At 46.9% G+C, this 14,738-nt stretch overlaps 2 protein-coding genes across 7 annotated transcripts in view; one reads left to right on the top strand and one right to left on the bottom strand.

Moving 5' to 3' along the window:
- Window positions 1-1,511: 1,511 nt before the first annotated feature.
- On the top strand, window positions 1,512-7,666 carry cbx7a (chromobox homolog 7a). The gene is made up of 6 exons (XM_069701385.1): window positions 1,512-1,872; window positions 3,075-3,118; window positions 3,259-3,324; window positions 3,445-3,511; window positions 5,631-5,928; window positions 6,019-7,666. Exons 1-6 carry the CDS (start codon window positions 1,804-1,806, stop codon window positions 6,576-6,578), a joined length of 1,104 nt encoding a protein of 367 aa, XP_069557486.1. The 5' UTR covers window positions 1,512-1,803; the 3' UTR covers window positions 6,579-7,666.
- Window positions 7,667-13,183: 5,517 nt separating this feature from the next.
- Window positions 13,184-14,738, bottom strand: part of ep300b (E1A binding protein p300 b) — a 32,368-nt gene continuing 30,813 nt past the window's right edge. For all 6 annotated transcript variants that reach the window (XM_069701314.1, XM_069701318.1, XM_069701315.1 and 3 more), the window contains one exon: window positions 13,184-14,738. This exon is cut by the window's right edge. In XM_069701314.1, coding sequence (XP_069557415.1) covers window positions 14,550-14,738 — 189 coding nt within the window. In that variant the 3' untranslated portion in view covers window positions 13,184-14,549.

The raw sequence follows: 14,738 nt of genomic DNA, 5'->3' as shown, positions 1-14,738 counted from the left end.
GTGTGTGTGTGTGTGTGCGTGTGTGCGTGCGTGTGTGTACGTGTGTGTGTACGTGCAGAGTTACAGAGAGTTTTACTGTAAACTGATCCACACCAGCCTCAATGAAAGTTAACAGGAATTTGGCTCAGAGCCTTTTTTCCACAGAAGTCCCTCTACCTTTGAGCTGTTCCCACCTGGAAGTAGGACAAAGAGTTGTTCAGGTATAAAGTTATAGAAGTGTGTGTGTGTGTGTGTGTGTGTGTGTGTGTGTGTGTGTGTGTGTGTGTGTGTGTGTGTGTGTGTGTGTGTGTGAGATTAGTGCTTGTGACCACACCACTAAACACAGCATCTGGATTTTTTTTTTAAAATTTTTTAGCTTCAGCATATTGTCAGATATATTATCTTCAGCGAGACACTTATCTTTGCTGTAACCTTGTTTCCATCGCTCTTCTCTGCAGATAGGTTGCTTAGCATTCAGGGTGTAAAATTAAGACTTTCAGTCAGTGTTTTGCGCTTTAGTTCCATATTTGGATCAAACGCAGTTGGAGGGGTGGACATTTCCACCAGAGAGTGAAGCAAGGCTTTCATTTCCATTGCAGATTCTGATCTTTCCTGGCTTTACTACTGTTATGTAAAAAATACACACACTCTCACAATTTCATGCTCAGGCTTGGAGATAAGCTCTTTAACCACACAACCTCATTCCTACCCGTGAAAAAGACATCACTCGTACAAGTTCAATTATGAAGCTGATCGGACCGAGATGTTCTGTTTGTGAACGTTTTAAAGGAATAGTTTGACGTGCTTTTTAGTAAGTTTGACGAGAAGACTGAGTCCACTCTCGTGTCCGTACATTATAATTTTAGGCGGTAACACAACCCATCTACTACCGCATTTAAAAATCCCTAATTAATAAGTTATTTAATACCTTACCTTATTTAATGTGTAAAAAACAATATTTAGTTATCTTTGGACCGAGTAACGTTAGCTGTTCCCTCTTTTCCCAGTGTTTATTTTAAATGAACAGCTTCTGGCTGTTGCTTCATATTTAGCACAAACAGAATATCATTCATGAGTTTCTCAGACCAATTGCACACAAGTATTTCGGGAAATATATTTCTTGAAGTATATTTCCTAAATATAGCAGGAACACATAATTCATTTAAGACGGCCTCAGTAGCTAAGGTCACTTTGGACATTTAAAAAATCTAATTTTGAAAGTAAAAATAAAATCACAAGTAAACCGGGTTCGAATGCTTTGACCTATTTATTGTATTTATTATTAGTAAAAGTATCATATTAATATGTATTAATATAATGAATATATATTTGTGAAATCTCTCCAAAAAAAAACAAAAAAAAAGCAGCAGTGTTTCATCCCCAAACTTTAGATTGACAACCTTTGTCGTTGTGACCCGCCTCCTCCGTCCCTCGTCTGCACTCTCCTCTAATTTGCTTGCGCGGTTTTGTGGGCACGGGCACGCACATTGGGGGCTCGGCTCTACGTAAAGGAAAGGGGGCGCGCCCGACTTAAAGTAGCGCGCCGCTCCAGTGTTGATGTGTCGCAGATTTTAAAAAGTGAGGGAGGCGGTCGGCCGGAGTTCAGTGGGAAGGAAGCGCAGCGGGCTCAAGCGCTCGAAACGGTGTTTCTCACAGGGAGCGAGCGAGCGGCCGCACCGGCACACTGAGGGGTTCTCCCCTCCTTCCTCTTCAACTATTTCTCTTTTTATTTCTGTACTTCGACGAGAACAACAACAACAACAACAAAAACAAGCAGAGGTCCAGTTTGCACCCTGTTGGGAACGTGCGAGGCAGCGCGCGGTGATGGAGCTGTCATCAATAGGAGATCAAGTGTTTGCAGTTGAGTCAATAACCAAGAAGAGAGTGAGAAAGGTAAGACGCGCGACCACTTCGCGTAACTTACATAACTTATCCTACATTGTTTGAATCCTTTTAACGTGCTCCGTGCGCCGGCCGCCGTCCTCTCCCACAACAAAACTAGGCTACGCTGTTTCCTTATAGTTTACGCAAACGCGATGTGAAGACTAATCTGTTATTTGATGTAACTGCGCCAAACTTTAAGACTGTTTCTCGGGCCGCGTCGCATCCTGCCTCCTGCACCCTTCCTGTGTAGCGGCAGAGCTGCTGCAGCATGACCCGTGTTTTGGAGGAGCCTACGCAGCTGTAGTAAAAAAAAAAAAAAAAAAAACAAGGGAAAAAAGGGGGTGTGTATCCTGGAAGCGGGCGTACGGCCGGTGTGCGGTGTGAAGCTGCGCAGTTGGTTTTTCTGGTAACGCCAGCGAGCGGAGCAGCGAGCGGAGCACGTCGGGGGAAACTGCTGCGTAATGTCACCGACTGCCGCGTGATGGTTGACCCATCGGTTTACACTGAACATGTTGTACGCTCACACGCAGCGGGGAGCAGCGCACGCGTAGGCGCGTACACGCCCTGTGCTATAAAATAGAATCGTAAAATAGTAGTACGTGCTGTTATAAAGTTTGGAGTGTGGTAATATAATTACGAAAAACTATGGACGGGTGCCGATATAAACAAATCGTTCCTCTTCATGTATATCTGTGCGCCGGAGGGGAGGAGGGGGGTTCAGTTCTGTTGCTCTCGGGATGACGGTTCTTCGAGCTTGCTGGGAGCTCGGACTTGAGCGTTGCGCAACACCACGTTGTTTACATGTTCCCGTGGCCCCACCTATCCGAGCCACCGGTGTAATGTTCTAGAAATTGCTCCCCGTGCATCCTGGAAACCGGCTGGCGTGGCCATGTGCGGCCGCGTCATCCGGGGAGGCGAGAAAGAGAGAGAGGAGCAAAAAAAAAAAAAAAAAAGGCTGCTGTTTGGAGGCCAACCAGCTCCGCTGTCATTGACGTCATCCCGGAGAAAAACAGCGTTTGAAAGGGAGAAAAATGTCCGTGACTCTCCCTCCTTTCCTCACTCCACACTTTAAAGTGACAGTCATCCCTTTTTCTTGCGAGCAGCATCTTGTTTCTGCCCGGCACCACATTTAAAGGGCAGGTTGAGTAGCTTCAATGTGTTGGACCCCCCTCCTTAGTGTGCCCCCCCCCCCTCCTTGTGTCTCTCCTCAGGGGAATGTGGAGTATCTACTGAAGTGGCAGGGATGGCCCCAAAAGTGAGTAATCCTTGAGTCGTCACCCGGTGACCTCATCCCTTCAATATAAATTTAGGAGCCTTTACAGAAAATGCTCGTGGACACCGGAGCACCGTCTCCTGTGTAGAGACCATTATTTGAGTGTATGTGTGCGTTGGCAGGTACAGCACCTGGGAACCAGAGGACAACATTTTGGACCCCCGCCTGGTCCTGGCCTACGAAGAGAAGTGAGTAACAACAGAACACTCTTTTGGTTTTGGTTTTGTTCTCTCGCTCGGTTTCTCTTTGTCACTTTGTGTCTGACCTCTCCCTCCTCTCCCTCTCTGTATGTCTGCCTTTTCTCTCAGTCAAGAGAAGATCAGAGCTCTGGCCTATCGTAGGAAAGGTCTCCGACCCAGGAGGCTCGTCCTGCGGGTAGCGACACTTAACTTTCTTTTTGTCTCAAACCTTTGTTGTCCCTCCCTTCATCAGCCCTGACTGCTGGCACGACTTATTTGTTTAAAGGCAGTTTCACTTTTATCCGGGTCATGACTGCTTATGCGAGGAGCAGATTTTCTAATTAGGGCAGTATTGACAAATTTCTTGTGATACATTTTAAAGGGGTGTTCCATCAATTTTGGCATCACATTTCCATAGATTTGGGAGACTTACAAGAGACAATTTCATTGTAGTCCATAATTAAAGCTCAGAAAAACTCCGGATCCTCCATTTCCTCAATGCAACTCGACATCAAGCCAAAAATAGCCCCCAGTGACATCACTATGACATCGTCAGGGTTATTTTACAGCCTCAATAGCGCTCCTTGAGTAAACAAATATGTATCTGTAAAACTGGTACAATGCCCCTTTAATTTCCACAATGACTTCTTGTAAACAAATGAGAGAACGAGGAAAACTGCTGCGTCACTGCTTGACTACTGACAAATTTATGTTGTTTTGATGGTGCAAAGGCAAATTTTGTTGGGAGCAGCGGATGTTTCGGCGATTTTTTTTTTTTAATTTTTTTTTGGATCCCCCCCATTTCTTTATAGACTCCTCTGTTATCCCCGATCAACAATCAGGCAGTAGCAGACATACAGGTTTCACTGCCAATAATACCCTCAACAGACCAGCATGCAATGCAGCGGAAAGTCGTAATGTGTTTTTTGAGTGAGAGGTGTGACCCTAAAGGTCCGTCTCGCTCTTGCGTAACAGCAACTGTGTTACTGTGTGACAAAAGCCAGTTTGTACGTCAGTTGTGTCATTTTGGTATTCGGTATTTTTGATAGAGAAAAGTATTGTGGGACGTTGCTGAGTGAATTAACGGTAGGTAAGGCACATTATGTAGAATGGATAAATCAAAGCTATTTGAAGCTAAAATGTCCAAAATATGCGTTTCAGAGGTTGGAGTGTCTGTTCTTTACAAATATACTGTTCGATTTTCAAAATGTAAGATTCGTCATATCCTAAAATCATCGTCCGCTGGTGTTCTCAAACAGCGTTTTTCAAAGCGGAGGAAATTAGGCATTTGTTAGGAACTCTCTAAATGACAGATTAATACACGTTCGTTGTGCTAATGAGTATTTACAGCAGCAGGATGGTGTTTATGAGGCTCCAAATAAATGACAGTGCGTGTTGGTCGTAATAAAGAGTGTGTCACAGAGGAACAATGTGGCTCGTGGACTAGTTTTACACAGCCGAGGCTTTTTAGTTTAGTTTATGAACAAATACCCTGCAAAACTAATTATATTCCCATCGGCCTCAGACCCACAATGTGGTTGACGACACTTGGACGGCGGTTCTCAACCGGTGGGTCGTGACCCGGAAGCGATGCCGCGGTGACGGAGAAAGTCAAAACTTTGATTAAGTCTACACCGTTTGTGATGCTGGACTTTTATTCTGAAGGACATGAGTTTCCCGTGTCACAGCATGCAGCTGTTGGCTGCCAGCGTTGCCATGGCAGTCCCGACCAAAACTAACGTCACACTCTCGTTTGATGCGTTTGTAAACAGAGTTGGGATCACACAAGTCTGTCTGTCTTATCTCACGCTTGCATCGAATCTTGATGAGCAGCAGCGGTTTTAGCTCGTTTAGACGATTAAACTATTTAATTATTTAATTAACGACATGTTTTTCCACTTCGCTGAGATGATATCAGCATGTTGTCACATTCGTTATCAACATGTTGATACGCTGCTGTTGGCATTTAAGTCAAAACCCCACAGAGCGGCGAGCACGGATGTCGACTCTTAGTTTTATTAACAGCTTTCGGACAACAGCGAAGCTCTGCGGCGTTGTTCATTTAGCACTGAGCTAAACAGATAATGGTTGTTAGTTGGATTTATTTACAATTGGTTTTGGTATTTTATTTCATTGAAAGATAAATACAGACAATCAAAGGATGCATGACTTATAAATTTGCTCTCTGTCACAAAGCTTGCAGATTTTGTGTTTGCAGTGGAAGTTGAACAGAACTGGACCTGGAACTAGAACTGTGCGGGTGTTGTCTCGAAGTGAATGCAGAAATGACTCGGCTCCTGTTTGCTCTGCTCCAGAACATCTTCGCCATGGACCTCCGTAGTTCCCACAAGATCGTGGAGAAGCCCCCGCCCCGCCTGCGCCTCTCCCTCACCCGCTCCATGAGCACAGATGTGGACCAGGTCGAGCGTGGCGGCATGTTCCGCCGCCCGCTCAGGAGGAGGAGCAGGCTGAAGGTGGGCAAAGGGAGCAAACCCATCCGTCCACAGAGGAAGAAGGAGGAGCCCATTGAGGAGGACTGGGGAGTCACCAGTGAGGAAGACAAGCAGGAGTGCGAGAGCACCACTGAGGAGAGATGTGAAGACAGTTTATACGGTTGGTTGCTGAACACTTGACAAAATTGAATAGCCGAGGCATGACCTTTGACCTTTTAAACACGACCCTAATTTGCCCTCTCTCTTGAAGTTCAGTCAGAGTGCAGCTCGCCTCCCCTGCTGGAGCGACAGGACTTGGAGATGGAGGTGGAGGAGAAGGTGGATGCTGAGCTGACAGTGGTAGGCACAGAGACGTGGACCGACACGCCAGACGGAGGGACGTCAGAAATGAGACACAAACAAACACTTGCGTGCGACCAATCGCAGGACAGCGCTTCGGCATCTGAGGCCAGGCCGGGAGATGCGGTTTCCGTGGGCGACAGATCAGACTGGGACAGAGGTGAGGAGTGCGTGGAGTCAGGGTCGGAGTGTCACAGAGTAGAGGGCCGAAACAGCGTCGTCTCGATGATAGTGAGCAGCGAGGGGAGCGGCGACACGGCAGGCGACGCCGCCGTCTGCTCTCCTGCTGAGGAGAGGAAGGAGGAAGTAAGAGGCGACAATCAGAGCGTTACCACAACAGAAGGCAGTCAGAACGCCCCTGCTGCAGCAGAGAGTCCTGGGAAGGTGATTATGACAGATGTGACTATAAACTCCCTGACGGTGACTTTTAAAGAAGCCACGGTGGCCGAAGGCTTCTTTAAGGGCTGTTGAAGGAACATAGAGAGAAATAACCATAATTAGACTTGCCACTCATTTTGTACATGTAAATACTCGTGTATGTAAGATAATTCCACATGTTTACAAAGCTACACTCATTTCCTACTGAGTTCAGTGAGGATGTTATTGCCTTTGAATAAAAAAATGAGTGGTAATTTTATCATTGTGGCTCATTTATTAGGTGTGATAGGAGACCAGAGGGCCCCAAAAATGTGTTCCAATTATCCATTTGCAAGCCAGCAGACTTAAATGGATCTCCGTGGCAGGTTTCATTCCTGGGGCCGCTGGGTTTACTAGGAGCGGGAGACAGACGGTGAGACAGCAGCCTGAAAAGATACAGTTCACATTACAACTTTGATGCAGCTACTTTTTCCCAATCATCCTCAGTGCTTTCCAGCAAGACATCGGTCTCACACTCAGATCTGTTCTCGGGGCCGGTTTCAGTCGCTCCTCTTTCTTACCAATAATGTTTTGTAAAGATGTTTTTATTTGTTTTGTTTTTTTTTCTTCAGTATTTGCACAGAGCGAACCGCATGCCCTGTCAGTCTGTGCCACACATGCACAAAGTCTTGTCCTGTGCTTTGTTGAAGAGGTTTATTTCTGTCACAAAAGACATAAAACAAAGACAGAGAATTAATGCCTGCCGCTTAGATGAAGTTCTGCATTTCAAGGTGGATGGATGCACAAAAAAGAAGTACAGTTGTGTTTGCTGTCTGTCTGTCTTTTAACTTTTCAAGTATGAAATGCTAGCTGGTTCTATTTTTGTATTACCAATTGATGGTCCAGTCTTTTCATTAGCCTTTGTGCATATCAAAAGAGGAGATATTAGTTTATACCGCGGATGTTTCACTGTGTTGGTAATGTGCAAATGGAAGAAAAATGTACGTTAGGTCAGGCTGTAGTGAGCTCTTATTTATTGCATGTCACATGTATAAGCTAAACTAATTTATGTCACTTAATGTATCCGAGTCAGTCTGGCAAAGACGGTTTGTCAAACATGTCCTCTCTCTAAAGATTCATTTTTATTTTCACTGCATTTCCAATAAATGTGTACTAAAAGAAACGGCTCCTGGAGCATATTTATCTTGGAGAGTGTGGACACACAGAGGCTAAATCACAGCACTGCAAGTGTGAAATAAATCTTGATGTATACATGTATTTAAACATATTTATACTTGTTAGGTCAAAAAAAGAACTTTTTGTGAGGTCCTTGGTAAAGATGCATCCCTAATTGTGTTTTGCGGTCATCAGTGAAACCTCAAACGTTCCTCTGTGTCGCTGTGCTTTATTAGTTCAGTGAACACCAGTAAGAGCTTCGAGGGCGGTTTGGCTGTGCCGATGTGATCTGTCAGCAAAAAGGAGAAGAGTGATCTAAACTCGGATTACGTCCAAATTTCTCTCTTCAAAACTAACGTTCACATCTGTCAGTGTTGTAATTTTTAGTCCGAAACATATAAATATTTTTTTTTAAAGGAGTAAAAAGCACTGCATGTTCATTACTACAATGATATTACCATGTGTAGACACTAGAGGGCGTGTTGCTCTCAGGAAAGATGCACTACTGTAAGTGACGGCATCCAAGACTTTTAGGACTTGTGGTGTGATGTTATGAACCAGCTGATGTCAGATTCAGGAGGAGTGAGAATGTGATGGAGGGGCGGGCAGGTACATCTCCAATCTAATTTTCTTACATGATAAACACGTTTTAGAAGAGGTTTAAGAGTTAAACGTCACGAAACACCACCTTAACATTTCTAGAAAGTTCATAAACTTGCTTATGGATAAACGTATGGATCTTACTTTCTCTGATGTAAAGTAATCCTGCTGATGGTTACAAACCTGTAAGTAGTAAAACGTGTCTTTGAGAGTGTTAAAGGAAAACTTCCACACATCACAGCAAGGGCTTCCGTCATGAAACAAGTTCAGCTTACATTTAACGGCAAAGTTCTTGGCAGCTGCACATTATTATTGGTATGGGTGGTGCAGGGTGATACAGTGCATCTGGAAAGTATTCACAGCGCTTCACTTTTTCCACATTTTGTTATGTTACAGCCTTACTCCAAAATGGATTGAATTCATTTTTTCCCCCTCAAAATTCTACACACAATATCCCATAATGACAGTGAAAAAAGTTTGTTTACATTTTTTTCAAATCTACTAAAAATAAAGAACGAAAATATAACATGTACATAAGTATTCACAGCCTTTGCTCAATACTTTGTTGAAGCACCTTTGGCAGCAATTACAGCCTCAAATCTTTTTGAGTATGATGCTACAAGCTTGGCACACCTATTTTTGGGCAGTTTCTCCCGTTCTTCTTTGCAGGACTTCTCAAGCTCCATCAGCGTTGGTGCACAGCCATTTTCAGATCTCTCCATCCATCCATCATCTTCCGCTTATCCGGGGTCGAGTCGCGGTGGCAGCAGGCCTAGCAAGCTGACCCAGACTTCCCTCTCCCCTGCAACATTTTCCAGCTGATGCTGGTGACATGATCCCTCCAGCTATCCTGGGTCTTCCCCGGGGTTTCCTGCCAGTTGAGCGTGCCCGGAAAACCTCCAGAGGGAGGCGCCGACAAGGCATCCTGATCAGATGCCCGAACCACCTCAGCTGACTCCTTTCGACACAAAGGAGTAGCGCCTCAACTCCGAGTTCCCTCCTGATGTCCGAACTCCTTACCCGATCTCTAAGGCTGAGCCCGGCCACCCTACGGACGAAACTCATTTCAGCCACTTGTAGCCGCAACCTCGTTCTTTCGGTCACGACCCAGAGCTCGTGAATATAGGTGAGGGTCGGAACGTAGATCGCCCGGTAAACTGAGAGCTTCACCTTCCGGCTCAGCGCTCTCTTCACCAACACGGTGTAGCACATGTTGTACTGCTGCAACCGCATCGATCCGCCTGTCGATCTCCCGCTCCATCCTCCCCTTACTCGTGAACAAGACCCCGAGATACTTAAACTCCTTCGCTTGAGGAAGGCACTCCGTCCCCACCTGGAGGGAGCAATCCACCGGTTTCCGGCATTGAACCATGGCCTCAGATTTGGAGGTGCTAACCCTCATCCCCGCCGCTTCACACTCGGCTGCAAACCGCCCCAGTGAGTGCTGGAGGTCGCGGTCCGAAGAAGCCAACAGGACCACATCGTCTGCAAACAGCAGAGATGCGATCCGGAGACCCCGAACCCGACGTTCTCCTCCCCCCAGCTGTGTCTAGATATCCTGTCCATGAAGGTCACAAACAGGATCAGTGACAAAGGACAGGCCTGGTGGAGGCCAACACCCACTGGAAACGAGTCTGACTTATTGCAGAGAATACGGCAATACTGCGGTTGTACAGAGACCGGATGGCCCATTGCAATGGGTCCGGCACCCCGTACTCCCGCAGCACTCCCCACAAAAACCCCCGGGAGACCCGGTCGAAAGCCTTCTCCAAGTCCACAAAACACATGTAGACTGGATGGGCTAACTCCCAGGACCCCTCCAGTAGTCTTGCGAGGGTAAAGAGCTGTTCCACGACGAGGACGGAATCCGAACTGCTCCTCTTGAATCTGAGGTTCGACAAACGGTCGGAGTCCTTTCCAGCACTCTGGCATAAGCTTTGCCCGGGAGGCTGAGTAGTGTGATACCCCGATAGTTGGAGCACACTCTCCGGTCCCCTTTTTGGAAAATGGGAACCACCCCCCCGGTCTGCCAGTCCATGGGCACTGGTCCCGACCCCCATGCGACATTGAAGAGGCGTGTCAGCCAAGACATCCCAGCAATGTCCAGCGCCTTCAGCGTCTCAGGACGGATCTCATCCACTCCCGGCGCCTTGCCACCGAGGAGCTTTTTGACTACCTCAGAGGCCTCTGCCAGGGATATGGTTGCGACCCCCCACCCCCTCTAAGTCTTCAGACGCTGCCTCCTCTCCAGAGGGCATGGTGGCCAGGTTTAGGAGTTCCTCAAAGTGCTCTTTCCACCGCCCAACGATGTCCCCCGTCCAAGTCAGCAGTCCCCCCCTCTCCCCTCCCCAGCTGAGAACAACCTGGGGTAGTCCGTGCTTTCCCTTCCTGAGTCGTCGGATGGTTTGCCAGAACTTCCTTGAGGCCAACCGAAAGTCCTTCTCCATGGCCTTCCCAAACTCCTCCCATGCCCGAGTTTTAGCATCCGCGACCACCGCAGCTGCAGCCCTTCTGGCCTGCTAGTACTTCTCAGCTGCTTCAGGAGACCCCTGAGCCAACCAGGCCCAAAAGGCCTCCTTTTTCAGCTTGACAGTTTCCCTCACCCCCAGTGTCCACCACCAGATTCTCGGGTTGTCGGCACGACAGGCACCGATGACCTTCCGACCACAACTTCTAGCGGCCGCATCCACAACAGAGGATTTGAACATGGTCCACTCTGACTCAATGTCCCCAACCTCCCTCGGGATGTGTGAGAAGTTCTTCCGGAGGTGAGAGTTGAAGACCTCCCGGACAGGTTCCTCCGCCAGACGTTCCCAGTTTACCCTTACTACACGTTTGGGCTTGCCAGGTCTTTCGAGCCGACTCCCCCGCCACCTGATCCAACTCGCCACCAGGTGGTGATCAGTTGACAGCTCTGCTCCTCTCTTCACCTGAGTGTACAAGACATACGGCCACAGATCAGATGATACGACTACAAAGTCGATCATTGATCTCTGGCCTAAGGTGTTCTGGTACCAGGTACACTCATGAGCCACCTTATGCTCGAACATGGTGTTTTTATGGCCAAACCGTGACTAGCACAGAAGTCCAGTAACAAAACACCACTCGGGTTCAGATCGGGCAGGCCGTTCCTCCCAATCACCCCCTGCCAAGTTTCTCCGTTGTTGCCCACATGAGCGTTGAAGTCTCCCAGGAGAACTATGGAGTCGGCAGGCGGCGCCCTTTCCAGGACTCTCCCCACCAACTCCAAGAAGGCCTGATACTCTGAATTGCCGTTTGGTACATAAGTACAAACAACACTCAGAGTCTTCCTCCCTGCAACCCACAGGCGCGTGGAGGCGACCCTCTCGTTCTCCGGGGAGAACTCCAACACATCGGCGCTCAGCCGGGGGCTCGTGAGTATCCACACTCCCGCCTTTCACCCTGGGCAACTCTCCAGATCTCTCCAGAGATGTTCAATCAGGTTCAAGTCTGGGCTCTGCCTGGGCCTCTCAAAGACATTCACAGAGTTGTCCCGAAGCCACTCCTTTGTTACCTTGGCTGTGTGCTTCGGGTCATTGTCCTGTTGGAAGATGAACCTTTGCCCCAGTCTGAGGTCCAGAGCGCTCTGGAGAAAGTTTTCATCAAGGATGTCTCTGTACATTGCTGCATTCATCTTTCCCTCCATCCTGACTAGTCTCTCAGTTCCTGCCGCTGAAAAACATCCCCACAGCATGATGCTGCCACCACCATGCTTCACTGAGGGATGGTATTGGCCAGGTGATGAGCGGTGCCTGGTTTCCTCCAAACATGACACTTGGCATTCAGGCCAAAGAGTTCAATCTTTGTTTCATCAGACCAGAGAATTTAGTTTCTCATGGTCTGACAGTCCTTCAGGTGCCTTTTGGTAAACTCCAGGTGGGCTGTCATGTGCCTTTTACTGAGGAGTGGCTTCCGTCTGGCCACTCTACCATACAGGCTGCTTGGTGGAGTGCTGCAGAGATGGTTGTCCTTCTGGAAGGTTCTCCTCTCTTCACAGAGCAACGTTGGAGCTCTGTCAGAGTGACCATCGGGTTCTTGGTCACCTCCCTGACTAAGGCCCTTCTCCCCTGATCGCTCAGTTTGGCATGGCGGCCGACTCTAGGAAGAGTCCTGGTGGTTCCAAACTTCTTCCATTTACGGATGATGGAGGCCACTGTGCTCATTGGGACCTTCAATGCTGCAGAAACTTTTCTGTACCCTTCCCCAGATCTGTGGCTCGATACAATCCTGTCTCGGAGGTCTACAGACAATTCTTTGGACTTCATGTCTTGGTTTGTGCTCTGACATGCACTGTCAACTGTGGGACCTTATATAGACGGTGTGTGTATACTTTCCGGATGCACTGTAAATAGATGCCAAACAAAGAACTTGTTGAAATATGAAATAATATCTGTAACTCGTGAGACATGTACTGGGACACAAACAAGTATAAGATTGACACCTCTCCCACAAAGAAAATGAGTGAAGTACCCAAAGACAGCCATGTTCTTAATTTTTTTTTTTGGTCTCTTTTTGCACTTTTCTGTCCAGATTCAAAGAAAAATGCAGCTTTTTGTCATTCATCATATAGTCAGAAACTATTCTTCCACTTATAGTAAGAAGCTGTTTTAAACAGACTAAGACACACAGGAGGCCCATAACAAAGAAGTGACTCTCCTGATCGAGAAAATATGACCTCCTCTGTATCATTTGTCTGTTATAGTCAGTCAGCCCGCCAGATCATTTGAGATGATTGGTGATACCGAGTAGTCGGGCTGCTGCTGATCTCATCCTCTGAAGTTCTCCTGCTCTGGAGCAGCTTAGTCATGCAGCCCTGGTTACCATGGTGATCAGTCCAGTTTAAAGTGAGCCAGCCTCATGAAGACACAAGTTTAGCCTCATCAATCTCACTCCATGAAACAGCCACATGCAGGACACGTCACTATTGGTAATTTTCATTTTATTATAAAAAAAAAAAAAAAAACAGTATTTGAGTCCACAGTTTCCTTTGTACAGTAAAAAATATTAAATTAAACTCCCAAAGTTCTTAGCAGAAAGATAAAGAGGATGGAGTTTGTGGGGAGGGAGCTCATCATCCTCCCAGAGGAGGAGGAGGCGGAGGAGGGGGGGGGGGGATTTAAAGTCCAAGGGAAGCAGCAAAAGGGGACGAGGCAGAAAGAGACGGAGACCGACTGCTTGCATCGCCTTCTTTCTCCTCATTTCTGTGCAACACAGTTCATTTGGATCAGTATCCTGTTTACTCCAAACAGTAGAATCCTAAAAACACTAAAAGTAGCCCCACCCCACCCGTTTGTTTGTTGGTTTGTTTTGTTTGTTTCACATCCCAGCACATGTACTCAAAATGTTACAGGCACACAGGTATGCACCCCCCCTCCCCAAGCCTCCACTGCTCCGTAGTCAAGCGTCTTTAAAGGAAGGAGTGCACACACATTCGAGGGAGAGGGCTTGCATGTTTTGCGAGGGGGAGAGTCCCTTCCAGCGCGACCGATGTCCGATACAGAAGCAGGAAATATGTCCGTGGAACTCGGAGCAGACCTGCAGCCACTGCAATAAAACACTGACAGTTTTCCCACCTGGACAGACCCCAACTAAAGACATCTAAAGTGAAAGAACATATTCACTATCCCCATCTTAACAGTCAATAACAAAAATAGATTTCTATACGAATTGTAGCAGTCTCAGGGTACATAACACCCCCCACGCCCCGAAAGAAAACAATAAATAAAGCAAACCCAAACATAAAAAAAAAATAAAAAAAAATAAGGAAGATATGCATCATGTTTGGATTTACATGGATAATAATCCACATCACTCTGCAAAACAGAAACAGACTGAATGATGCGAAACAAAACCGATGAAAAAAAAAAAGTTCTTTGCATTAAATCATTTGCTCTTTAATTTTTGACCACTTTTTAAAATCTTAAAAACATTTCTTAAAAAAGGCAAGTACTTCTATTTACTCCCCAAAACCCCGAAAATATCACTTTTTCTGGTATTCTGCAAGAGGTGGAGATGGGGGGGAGGGTGCTGGAGACACCACCCCCCCTCTTTGTCCACAGTTGGCAAAAAAATATATTAACAGCAATAACTTACAATTCTTTTAATCTAATTCATTTAACGACTGCTTGTTTTATTGTTCATCTCCCATAGGAAGTTCAGTTCAATGCATCTTTATTGAAAACATTTTAAATAACATTTAATAACAGTATAAAAAAAGAAAGGCTAAGTAATAACAATAACACTGTCCTGGGTGAGTGCAGTTTGTGCGAAGAATCGGAGCGTTTCAGCTCAACTTGACACATTATGCATGATGTCTAAAGGGTTGTGAGTCATATTCTGGCCCATCGGGTCCTGACCGGTGCCTCCCGGCCCGTGTAGGCCCGCCATGCCGCTCAGCTGGGACAGCATTGCGCTCTGGTCCGACCCAAACTGCTCCATAGCGTTCTGTTGCTGCTGCTGGGCCGTTGGCTGTTGCTG

This window comes from Brachyistius frenatus, unplaced genomic scaffold, assembly GCF_029030835.1.
Source record: "Brachyistius frenatus isolate BFR_SWC_R1_liver_20210118 unplaced genomic scaffold, ASM2903083v1 Contig_36, whole genome shotgun sequence".
In the NCBI taxonomy this organism is placed as follows: Eukaryota; Metazoa; Chordata; class Actinopteri; family Embiotocidae; genus Brachyistius; species Brachyistius frenatus.
Note: the sequence above shows the minus strand (reverse complement) of the source record. Positions and strands in the feature narration are given on the sequence as shown.